The sequence below is a fragment of the Conger conger genome, chromosome 14 (assembly GCF_963514075.1).
Source record: "Conger conger chromosome 14, fConCon1.1, whole genome shotgun sequence".
Classification (NCBI taxonomy): domain Eukaryota; kingdom Metazoa; phylum Chordata; class Actinopteri; order Anguilliformes; family Congridae; genus Conger; species Conger conger.
The window spans coordinates 46,735,926-46,748,533 of NC_083773.1; the positions used below are offsets into that span (position 1 = coordinate 46,735,926).

At 45.9% G+C, this 12,608-nt stretch overlaps 1 protein-coding gene across 1 annotated transcript in view; it reads right to left on the reverse strand.

Moving 5' to 3' along the window:
* Nucleotides 1–10,081, reverse strand: part of LOC133110446 (protein phosphatase 1 regulatory inhibitor subunit 16B-like) — a 24,092-nt gene extending 14,011 nt beyond the window's left edge. The window contains exons 1-3 of the mRNA XM_061220558.1: nucleotides 9,940–10,081; nucleotides 6,009–6,112; nucleotides 2,191–2,315 (exon numbers count right to left, since the gene is read on the reverse strand). Coding sequence (XP_061076542.1) covers nucleotides 2,191–2,315; nucleotides 6,009–6,075 — 192 coding nt within the window. The 5' untranslated portion in view covers nucleotides 6,076–6,112; nucleotides 9,940–10,081. The remainder of the gene's footprint in view (nucleotides 1–2,190; nucleotides 2,316–6,008; nucleotides 6,113–9,939) is intronic.
* Nucleotides 10,082–12,608: the final 2,527 nt, after the last annotated feature.

The window sequence follows — 12,608 nt, forward strand, 5'->3', positions numbered from 1 at the left end:
AATGTCAGAATGGGAAAGAAATAGGGAAAAAAAGTGACTTTGACCGTGGAATGATTGCTGGCGCCAGGCAGGGTGATTTGGATCTCAGAAACTGCTGATCTCCTGGGATTTTCATGCACAACAGTCTCTAGAGTTGCAGAGAATGGTGCATCCAGTGAGCAGCAGTTATGCAGACAGAAACTTGTTGTTAATGAGACGTCAGAGGAGAAGGGCCAGACTGGTCAACGCTGACAGGAAGGTGTCAGTAATGCAAATAACCACAGTGGTATGCAGAAGAGCATCTCTGAACACAAAAAGCATCAAACCTCTTAAATGGCAGCAGAAGACCAATAAGACTAAAAAATAAGTACAATAAATATCTGCTCACTGAGTGTATATTATGTTTTATATATTATAGCCTTAATATTTTATATTTTTGTGTATGTTTCTATGGCTGCAGCACTGAGGGTACAGACTGCAGGATTGGCCAATTAGTACTAAGCCCTGGCAGGGAGCAGTGCACTATGGGTAAGTCCCTAAGTTTATTAGCAGGTGACAACTGGCAAACCAAAAGGATCATCCCCTCACCTACAAACAGCCTTTAGCCTCAAAACTCTGTGTCTGAGCTGTGTGTGTGTGCATGAGTGTGTATATGCGTGTGTTCGTGTGGGTAGGTGTGTGGGTGCGCATGAGCATGTGTGTGTGTGTGTGTGTGTGTGTGTATGTGTACTGGAGTCTATGTGCGGGTCTGCTTGCGTGCGTGTGTGTGTGTGTGTGTGTGTGCAAGTCCGTGTATATAGTGTGCAAGTGTGTGTATTGGCATGTATGCATGTGTGTCTGGTTGTGTGTGTGTGTGAGTGTGTGTGTATGTGTGTGTGTGTGTGTGGATAAGGAAAGAAAAAGATACATTGTTTTCCATAAAAGAAGCATGGTTCATTGTGTAGTCCAAAGTCCAAATTCGATTATAACAATAGCTTTCATTATTGTTGTAATACATCTAAAAATTTCATTACAACCTTTCATGAACACAATTTTCCCTTTCAGTGTAAAGACGGCTGTGTTTTAAGCCCTATGGATCAGTATCGTGTTTGAGATCACACTGCTACACAAAACCACACAAAGGTGGACAGAGGAATCACCTCTTTATCCTCATGTGTGCTGTGACTGTCAATAACGTAATAGACCTCTAAACCGTTTATACAACAAGGGGCAATACAGAACACATATACACATTTTCCGGGTAAAAATATCACTGTTATGATAGGTAAAACCGTTTAGCAATACAGAAGAAAGCTTTAATTTCTCTAAAATTATTTCTTCATCCAGTTACACGTCACCCCAGACTAAAATACACTGAATACGATTAGAAGGGCAAATTGCTTGAGCAGAGTGTGTTTTGGCAATGGAATTCGTAATCTCACAGCAGAGGAAATGCCAGAGTGAGGTGTGCCCAAACTCTGCATGTTGTCCTCGTTTGAGGAAGTGGGCCTATCCATTTAATCGCACTGTGACTTCCCCATTTCCCACCCCAAAACCCCCACGCTCTGCAATGCACTGGCATTACACACCATGTGCTTTAACCACACCTGCAACCTTGAACAGCACATCACTGAGAATTATATTCTCAGATTTCTTGGTGTTATTTTTTAATTGAACAACTGAACAATGAATTACCTATGTGGAACAATTGGCTAACTGGCCGTTTAATTGGTTTATTGATTGGCTAACTGGCTGATTGATTGGTTTATTGATTGGCTAACTGGCTCAATTATTGGGGAACTGGTTGGTTTACTGATTGGTTGGTTGGTTGGTTGGTTGGTTGATTGATTGATTGATTGACTGGGTAAGTGCCTGATTGGTTGGATGAATGTCACATTGACTGATTAGTTGATTAGCTTGATGTGACAGGTTAGTTTACTGTAGTTTACTGATTTGGTTGTTGATCGAATGACTGACTCGCTGATTAATTGGTTTATTGACCAAATGACTGAATGCTAACTTTTTTATTAATTGATTGGTTGATTGGCTTATTATTGATTGGTTGGCCAAGTGGTCGATTTATTTGTTTGGTTGACAGACTGAATGATTGGTTGATCAGTAGGTAGAGGTTTCGTGAACTGCTTTGACTAGTAGGTGACCGGTTGGTTTTGTGATTTGTGAGTCGGTCGACAAACAGTATTGGCATTGGGGTGGAGGTGTTTCTTATCTCACCAGTGTCGCCCCTTGTGAGTCCTGCAGGTTGACATCTTCGTTGTCCTGGATCAGGGCCTGGATATCTCCCAGCATCCTCCTCTCCAGTGACGCCCGCGTCTCATTGATCATCTCCTGAGTGATACCTGTCAGTCAAATGGAAAAATGACACTGTCAGTCACACGGTGACACAGCCCTGGGGCGTAAACGGACTGCAGCGACCCAGTAAAGCTCCACATCCTCAAACTGTCATGAGACTCGCTTTCTACACAACAGCCCTGGAAGGGTCTACCTGCGCAAAGAGATTTCAGTGTCGTGTTTAATGAATAGTCTCCATTACAGAACTCAACTGTGACGACCGCCTAGCAAAAGTCTGTGACAGTTAAAAAAAAACCCCACATTTTCACTAACATTCAGAAAATCTAGTTCAGTAACCTGTTCAGCTTAAAATTCTAAGGGATTGTGCCAGCATCAAAAGAGTTAAACAATCAATTACAATTGTAATTAACAGTGCAGGCATTGTGCTTTCATTACACGCAAGCTTGCAGGGAGAAGATTTGTATTATTAAACGGCAGAATAAGCGTAAACAGCAGTGAGAGGTGTCACCGTTCTGCGGTGTGACAGCTGGAACGTCCAACGAGGAAAGAGAGGGATTTACCTGAGTCCCCCCGGGACACCAACACCCCTGGTGAGCCCACTCATGTAGACATGTTACCCGCGGTAACCACATGGTGACCCCTCACGTGTCCCCGCCCCCCTGCCCTAATTTCCTGATTTCTGATCCGTCCGTCACGTGGAACAGGAGGGGATTGACTCGCATTGATCAGCCGGATAAACAGGGATTGTTCTGAGCTCTGTTAGCGCACAGTTCTGAGCATGCTCTGTTAGCGCACAGTCCTGAGCTCTGTTAGCGCACAGTTCTGAGCTCTGTTAGCGCACAGTTCTGAGCTCTGTTAGCGCGCTGTTCTGAGCTCTGTTAGCGCACAGTTCTGAGCTCTGTTAGCGCACAGTTCTGAGCTCTGTTAGCGCACTGTTCTGAGCTCTGTTAGCGCACAGTTCTGAGCATGCTCTGTTAGCGCACAGTCCTGAGCTCTGTTAGCGCACAGTTCTGAGCTCTGTTAGCGCGCTGTTCTGAGCTCTGTTAGCGCACAGTTCTGAGCTCTGTTAGCGCACTGTTCTGAGCTCTGTTAGCGCACTGTTCTGAGCATGCTCTGTTAGCGCACAGTTCTGAGCATGCTCTGTTAGCGCACAGTTCTGAGCTCTGTTAGCGCGCTGTTCTGAGCTCTGTTAGCACACAGTTCTGAGCTCTGTTAGCGCACAGTTCTGAGCTCTGTTAGCGCACAGTTCTGAGCCCTGTTAGCGCACAGTTCTGAGCTCTGTTAGCGCACAGTTCTGAGCTCTGTTAGCGCACAGTTCTGAGCTCTGTTAGCGCACTGTTCTGAGCTCTGTTAGCGCGCTGTTCTGAGCATGCTCTGTTAGCGCACAGTTCTGAGCTCTGTTAGCGCGCTGTTCTGAGCTCTGTTAGCGCGCTGTTCTGAGCTCTGTTAGCGCACAGTTCTGAGCCCTGTTAGCGCACAGTTCTGAGCTCTGTTAGCGCACAGTTCTGAGCTCTGTTAGCGCACAGTTCTGAGCCCTGTTAGCGCACAGTTCTGAGCTCTGTTAGCGCACAGTTCTGAGCTCTGTTAGCGCACAGTTCTGAGCTCTGTTAGCGCACTGTTCTGAGCTCTGTTAGCGCGCTGTTCTGAGCATGCTCTGTTAGCGCGCTGTTCTGAGCTCTGTTAGCACACAGTTCTGAGCTCTGTTAGCGCACAGTTCTGAGCTCTGTTAGCGCACAGTTCTGAGCTCTGTTAGCGCACAGTTCTGAGCATGCTCTGTTAGCGCACAGTTCTGAGCTCTGTTAGCGCACAGTTCTGAGCTCTGTTAGCGCACAGTTCTGAGCTCTGTTAGCGCACAGTTCTGAGCTCTGTTAGCCCACAGTCCTGAGCACGCTCTCTTAGCGCAAAGTTCTGAGCTCTGTTAGCCCACAGTCCTGAGCATGCTCTGTTAGCCCACAGTCCTGAGCACGCTCTCTTAGCGCAAAGTTCTGAGCGTGCTCTGTTAGCGCCCAGTTCTGATTGTGCTCTATTAGCTACTGAATGTGACTGAATCTAACAGCTAGGAACAGGGAGCAATGCAAATGTGTATGTTTGAAAAATATGTTCTTATATGTGTGTATTTTATATGTAATACAGCTTGGTGTTTCAGCATGATTTAAACCTGTGAGCCACTTGCAAAGCAAGTTGCACCTCCACCATTTTGACTGTAGTCTCGGGAATGTCTGATTCATAATTTACCATTCGGCCTGTTCAGAGCCCTCTGAAAACTTCTAAGACCTCAGACGATCCAATACACAGAGACAGGAACAGGGGAGGGGTAGCCAGATGAGCTGTGTGTGTGCGTGTGTATGTGTATGTGTGTGTGCGTGCATGTGCGTGTGTCAGTGTGTGTTTGTGCATGTGTGTATGTGTGTGTGTATATGAGTGTGTGTGTATGAGTGTTTATGGGTATATGTGTGTGTGTATGTGCGTGTGCCTGTGTTTGAGTGACTGCGTGTGAATGAGTGTGTGTACGTGTGTGAGTGTGTGTGTGTGTGTGTGTGTGTGTGTGTGAATGTGTGTGTGTGTGTGTGTGTGCATGTGCCTGTGTTTGAGTGTGTGTGTGTGAGGGTGTGTGCCTGTGTTTGAATGTGTGTGTGAGTGTGTGTGAGTTTGCGTACGTGTATACAGAGTTTCAGTGATATCTTGAGTGTCTGGAGTACAATTTGGGCAGCTACATGCAAACAATCAGAATAAGCCCCCACGCCATTGGCTGTGTTACATAGCCAAATAAGTTGCTTGCTCATAATGTAGTTGGTTAGCTAAAGTGAAAAATATAAATAGTATTGTGTAACACACCGAAGACAACATTTCATAAAGTGACCTGTTCAAACATTTTCTCACTCGAACACTACGAAAAATAGTTTGTCAGTGTCAGCTTTCCAAAACAGTCCACGAGAACACTGAACTGTATAATAACGCTTCATGTTACACGTTACATTCATGGACTGTGGGAAGGATCAACAGTGGTTTGAGGGTGCTTGTTGCTGTAATTCCTCTCTTGACCGCTAGGAGTCCGAAATGACTACTGTACCTTTAAGATAGCTAACATTACCTACTGTACCTTTAAGATAGCTAACATTACCTACTGTACCTTTAAGATAGCTAACATTACCTACTGTACCTTTAAGATGGCTAACATTACCTATTGTACCTTTAAGATGGCTAACATTACCTTCTGTACCTTTAAGATGGCTAACATTACCTACTGTACCTTTAAGATGGCTAACATTATCTACTGTACCTTTAAGATGGCTAACATTACCTACTGTACCTTTAAGATGGCTAACATTACCTACTGTACCTTTAAGATGGCTAACATTACCTACTGTACCTTTAAGATGGCTAACATTACCTACTGTACCTTTAAGATGGCTAACATTACCTACTGTACCTTTAAGATGGCTAACATTACCTATTGTACCTTTAAGATGGCTAACATTACCTACTGTACCTTTAAGATAGCTAACATTACCTACTGTACCTTTAAGATGGCTAACATTACCTACTGTACCTTTAAGATGGCTAACATTACCTACTGTACCTTTAAGATGGCTAACATTACCTACTGTACCTTTAAGATGGCACACCGCAGTCTGACCCGGTCCAGTGCCCCCCACAAGCCTCAGACCGCAGTCTGACCCGGTCCAGTGCCCCCCACAAGCCTCAGACCGCAGTCTGACCCGGTCCGGCCCCCAGCTCACCGCGGTTAGCCATGGCTGTTTCTATGATGTCCAGAGTGGGGTCGTCTTCACAAAGGTCGTAGGGCATGTTTCCATCCGAGTTTACCGCCAGGAGATCAGCTCCACTGCAGGGGGGAGAACGAGATCTCACAGAGCACACACCAGAGACTCTACACTCACAGAGCACACACCACAGAGACTCTACACTCACAGAGCACACACCACAGAGACTCTACACTCACAGAGCACACACCACATAGACTCTACACTCACAGAGCACACACACCAGAGACTCTACACTCACAGAGCACACACCACAGAGACTCTACACTCACAGAGCACACACCACATAGACTCTACACTCACAGAGCACACACACCAGAGACTCTACACTCACAGAGCACACACCACATAGACTCTACACTCACAGAGCAGAGACTCTACACTCACAGAGCACACACCACAGAGACTCTACACTCACAGAGCAGAGACTCTACACTCACAGAGCACACACCACAGAGACTCTACACTCACAGAGCACACACCAGAGACTCTACACTCACAGAGCACACACCAGAGACTCTACACTCACAGAGCACACACCAGAGACTCTACACTCACAGAGCACACACCACAGAGACTCTACACTCACAGAGCAGAGACTCTACACTCACAGAGCACACACCACAGAGACTCTACACTCACAGAGCACACACCACAGAGACTCTACACTCACAGAGCACACACCACAGAGACTCTACACTCACAGAGCAGAGACTCTACACTCACAGAGCACACACCACAGAGACTCTACACTCACAGAGCACACACCACAGAGACTCTACACTCACAGAGCACACACCACAGAGACTCTACACTCACAGAGCACACACCACAGAGACTCTACACTCACAGAGCACACACCACAGAGACTCTACACTCACAGAGCAGAGACTCTACACTCACAGAGCACACACCAGAGACTCTACACTCACAGAGCACACACCAGAGACTCTACACTGAACACTGAAAGTGCTCAGTATGCTTTCAAAGTGTTCAGCATATATTGAAACTGTTTAGTGGGGATTGGCAGTGTTTAGTATACATTGATACTGTGTAGTATGCATTTAAAGTGTACAGTATGCATGCTTTGGTTAATAACAGTACTGACGATGGTCATTTCACCAAAATATTTACTTGTCTATAAACTCAGCTTCTTTAAACCTTCCCTTATGCAAGTTTTTCTACTTTTTTCTACTTGACAGTAGCGCCAGCCTTTGAAAACATTGTGATTAGGTGTGTAATAACTTGAAGGCACAGATGAGTGTTCAAATCCTTGCAATAACTCTGACTTTCATGAGCTCTTCAGTTCAACAGCAGCATACATTCAACTTGGGTCTCTTAAACTGACGTCCAGCTTGTCGTAACACTTGCTGTAGTGCTGTAGTAAATGTCGTAACCGCATACACATATGACAAGGCGCAGTACCTGACCACATTTACACATTTGGTTAATAACGCCACAGATACTTTTGACTCACTAAATACCCTACCTTTAAACCCAACCCAAATCCAGTTTTGTGCATATTGCGAATATTAGTGAAACAACATGACCAAGAGGTAGTGTAATATAGCAACGGCTGTTAGCCAACTGGATTCTCCTGCCATGAAAGGACATCTCACTTTCTGGTGTTTTCTGATATTATTTCAGTTTGAGTATATGTTTTCATTTTTGCCAGTGTTTGTGAGATTAAGGATATTTTCAACACAGCCCTGTGGGCTTTATAATGGCTGAACTGGAGTGTTAGTGAGCTTGTGGTTTCCGGCAAGAAAACACACTTCAAACACCTCCAAAGGACGCCTCCAAAGGACACCTCCAAAGGACACCTCCAAAGGAGCTTGTAGTTTGACAGTATGCCTCCAGTGGTATATGTGTGCATATTACCCAATTTGTTTTCAAAAAGTTACATAAAAACTTTTGGAGCCATTTCCTCTGTCTCCGTCTCTCCCCCCCTCCTTCCCTCCCTCCCTCCCTCTTTCTCTCCTCCCTCCCTCTCTCCCCTCTCTCTCCTCCCTCCCTCTCTCCCTCTCCCTCTCTCCCCCTCTTTCCCCCTCCCTCCCTCTCTCTCTCCTCCCTCCCTCTCTCTCTCTCCCCCCTCCCCCTCCGCCTCTCCACCCTCCTTCCCTCCCTCCCTCTCTTTCTCTCCTCCCTCCCTCTCTCCCTCTCTCTCCTCCCTCCATCCCCTCTCTCCTCCCTCCCTCTCCCTCTCTCCCCCTTTCCCCCTCCCTCCCTCTCTCTCCTCCCTCCCTCTCTCTCTCTCCCCACTCCCTCTCTCCCCCTCTCTCTCCCTCCCTCCCCTCTCCCCCCTCCCTCTCTCTCATGTAAGGGGAGATCACTGCTCAGGGAAAGAAGTACAGACAGTATAAAATGAGTATGCACTATTATGAGTAAACACTAAGATTAATATGTATGTATGTACGGCCTTCAGAAAGTAGACAGGCTGGATGGAACAAGTCTAATGCTAGTGCCATGATTCCTTCTGTCTCACTGTTCTTACTTTCTGCTTTGTCTCCATTTCATGTTTGCAGATAGCACTAATATACTAATCCCAACTAACATAGAATTTGTACAGTACTAATTATATTAACACAATCAATCTAACTAACAAACTAACATTCACTAGTTTTGGGTATTTTGTAATTCAATCACGTAACTGACCAGACTATCTCTACCTCTACTTCAATACTGCTCTATAGCTCCGCCTCCCCTGTTCTATCTCTAATCGCCTTGATTCAGCACCTGCTCTCCCCTATTACTACGTCTCTTGTGAATCCAGTCCGCGTTTTCATTTCCCCCACGTTATTATATTATTACCCTTTCATGTGTCTCACCTGATGTTTATTTGTTAGACCACCCCTCACACCCATGCCCCCCCGCCTAGTTTGTCTCATTCCCCTGTGTATTTATACCTGTCCTTTGCAGTTGCACCTTGCTAGTTTGTTCTTTCCTGCTTTTCGAGTCCCGAGCCCTTTATTCCCTCCCCAAGTTCTAGCCCCCTTATTCCTGAGCCCTTGTTTCCCTAGCCCTTGTGGCATTCTGTATTATTGGTTTTTTGTTTCTGGATTCCTGTGTATGACCCCTGCCTGCTTCCCTGGACTCTTCCCTTGTTTCTGGATTGCCTTCCCGGTTTTGATCGCCTGTTGGATTACACTCTGTCTGATCCTCATTAAAACCTGCCATTTTTTCAACACCCCATAGTCTGCTATTGGTTCCTCAGCCCTGCCGTTGTGACAATTCTACTAATTAGCAGCTAAATTACATACAGTATCTAGCTGTTGAATGAGGGGTGCTTTGTTAGGGTTGGAGTGGAAACCTACAGGAAAGTAGGTCTCCAGGAACAGGGTTTGGGCTAGCCCTGCTCTAGCTGTTGAATGAGCGGAGCTTTGTTAGGGGTTGGAGTGAAAACCTACAGGACAGTAGTGTCTCCAGGAACAGGGTTGGAAGCCCTGCTCTAGCTGCTGAATGAGGGGAGCTTTGTTAGGGTTGGAGTGAAAACCTACAGTAGATCTCCAGGAACAGTAATAGAGTCTGTGCAGACAGCCATGTTATGAATATCACAGACAGACCACAGCTCATTACCCTTTACACACCTTCAGGAATTTAAAAATTATTTCCATTTTTTTATACCATATTCTTCACAAAATAGCAGTAATTGCGAGGCAACCACAGTATTACTTGGAACCAAAACATAAAAGGTGTCTGTCACTGAAAGCCTTTCTCCACGGCTAGTAGCTGGTTGACCAGGACAGACCAGCTCCATACTCAACTTGGTTTGACCAGCTCAAGCTATGTTTGAAACAGCTGGTAGCTGGTCATAGCTGGATGTGTGTGCGCTGGGCTGGGCTAATTTGCGGTGAATTGGCCGCTGGCAGGAGGTGGGCTTGTGACTCACTGGCTGACGAGGACCTTGACCAGGCAGGCGTGGCCGCAGGTGGCTGCAGCGTGCAGCGGGGTCCACAGCTCGTTGTCCTGGGCGTTCACACAGCCCCGCGGTTCAGCAGGACCTTCACCATGTCCTCATAGTTATCAATACAGCACTGAGAGAGGGAGGGGGAGAGAGGGAGGGAGAGAGGGGAGGGGGGGAGAGAGGGAGGGAGAGAGGGAGAGAGAGAGGGAGAGAGGGGAGAGAGAGGGAGGGAGGGAGGGAGAGAGGGGAGAGAGGGGAGAGAGGGGGAGAGAGAGGGAGGAGAGAGAGAGAGGGAGAGAGAGAGGGAGGGAGGGAGGAGAGAGAGAGGGAGGGAGAGAGAGAGAGAGGGAGGGAGGAGAGAGAGGGGAGAGAGGGAGGGAGGAGAGAAAGAGAGGGAGGGAGGGAGGGAAGGAGGGGGGAGAGACGGAGACGTACCAAGAGAGAGAAAAAGAGAGAGAGAAGGAAGGGAAGAGAGAGAAATATAGAGATGGGAGGGAGGAGAGAGAAAGATAGAAAGGGGAAGATTGGGAGAAGACGAGGAGAGAGAGGGAGGCAGAGAGAGGGAAAAGGAGAGAGAAAACAATGTTAAATGTTGGACAACATAATCAATACCAAACATTATAACCACTTTGTGTAATCAGATTTTAAATGCTGTTACTGTACCAATACCATTCACACTGCTGTAATATGATACAATGTACTATCATCATACCAATAAAGAATATCTCAATCTGAGAGAGAAAGAAAGGAGAGGGAGTGGGAGAGAGAGTGGAAAAATGCAGAGAAAAAGAGTAGGCAAGAGAGAAAGTCCTGAATACTGGTTGTTTCCCTGAGATCTGAAACCAAGGTTTGATTGCCCCTATATTTAAAAGTGGAGACAAATTCGTCCCAAGCAATTACAGAGACAACCCCATGAGCAGTAAATTCCCATGAGGGAAGGTTTTCTTCTTTCATAATGAAAGCCTGTATAAAGCCTTCTTTACAGAACACAATGTACTGACTCCCACAGCAAAAGTCAGCCTGGCTTTCTACAAAACCACCGTACCTTTGACCATATCTACACCCGAAAACACATCGGCAAAAAACATCCACCGAACGAACAAAGCAAATAAAGCAGCCAATCGGCATGAAGGACTAGCTGTTACATCTGTGGTTCGGGGGGGGCGTCTGCGACATCATTAAATCAAAGCACACAGACACAGAGCGAGCCTGTGGCTTTAGAACTGAAGTCATTTTTCAGTCAGTGGAGTGGAGTTAAGAGTTTATGAGACTGAACTGCAGGGCCCTTTATTACACACCAAGAATAGATCACAAGATTAAAATCTCGCTGAAAATAATTCACCTACAAGTTCACACAAGCTCACTTCACAAGTTCCCCTCCTGCTGAGAGGAGAGAGCACTCAAATTAATTTCATTTTAAACATCCTGACGCACACTGCTACCAGTAGGAGGTGCTGAAGAGCAACCAGCTCTACTCAGAGAAAGACACCCTGGGACAACTTACCAAAAAACACCAAACTACATTTTTTAAATGGACCTATTAAATGAAAATGTGTACATTGAGGGAACAAAGTCGGACAATAAATGGGGAATTTAGACTCTATATAGAGACTTATCTCAGGTGGTAAGAGCAGTTGTTTTGCAGTCGGAGGGTTGCCGGTTCGAAGTGGGTGTCCTTCAGCATAACACCTAACCCCCAAATGCTCCTGAGGAGCTGGATGGTGCTATATACAGTCAGGTCCATAAATATTGGGACATCGACACAATTCTAATCTTTTTGGCTCTATACACCACCACAATGGATTTGAAATTAAACCAACAAGATGCGCTTTAACTGCGGACTTTCAGCTTTAATTTGAGGGTATTTACATCCAAATCAGGTGAACGGTGTAGGAATTACAACAGTTTCTATATGTGCCTCTCACTTTTTAAGGGACCAAAAGTAATGGGACAAACTAACAATCATAAATCAAACTTTCACTTTTTAATACTTGGTTGCAAATCCTTTGCAGTCAATTACAGCCTGAAGTCTGGAACGCATAGACATCACCAGACGCTGGGTTTCATCCCTGGTGATGCTCTGCCAGGCCTCTACTGCAACTGTCTTCAGTTCCTGCTTGGGGCATTTTCCCTTCAGTTTTGCCTTCAGCAAGTGAAATGCATGTTCAATCGGATTCAGGTCAGGTGATTGACTTGGCCATTGCATAACATTCCACTTCTTTGCCTTAAAAAACTCTTTGGTTGCTTTCACAGTTTGCTTCGGGTCATTGTCCATCTGCACTGTGAAGCGCCGTCCAATGAGTTCTGAAGCATTTGGCTGAACATGAGCACATAATATTGCCCGAAACACTTCAGAATTCATCCTGCTGCTTTTGTCAGCAGTCACATCATCAATAAATACAAGGGAACCAGTTCCATTGGCAGCCATACATGCCCACGCCATGACACTACCACCACCATGCTTCACTGATGAGGTGGTATGTTTTGGATCATGAGCAGTTCCTTTCCTTCTCCATACTCTTCTCTTCCCATCATTCTGGTACAAGTTGATCTTTGTCTCATCTGTCCATAGGATGTTGTTCCAGAACTGTAAAGGCTTTTTTAGATGTTGTTTGGCAAACTCTAATCTGGTCTTCCAAACAGTTGATTTGGCC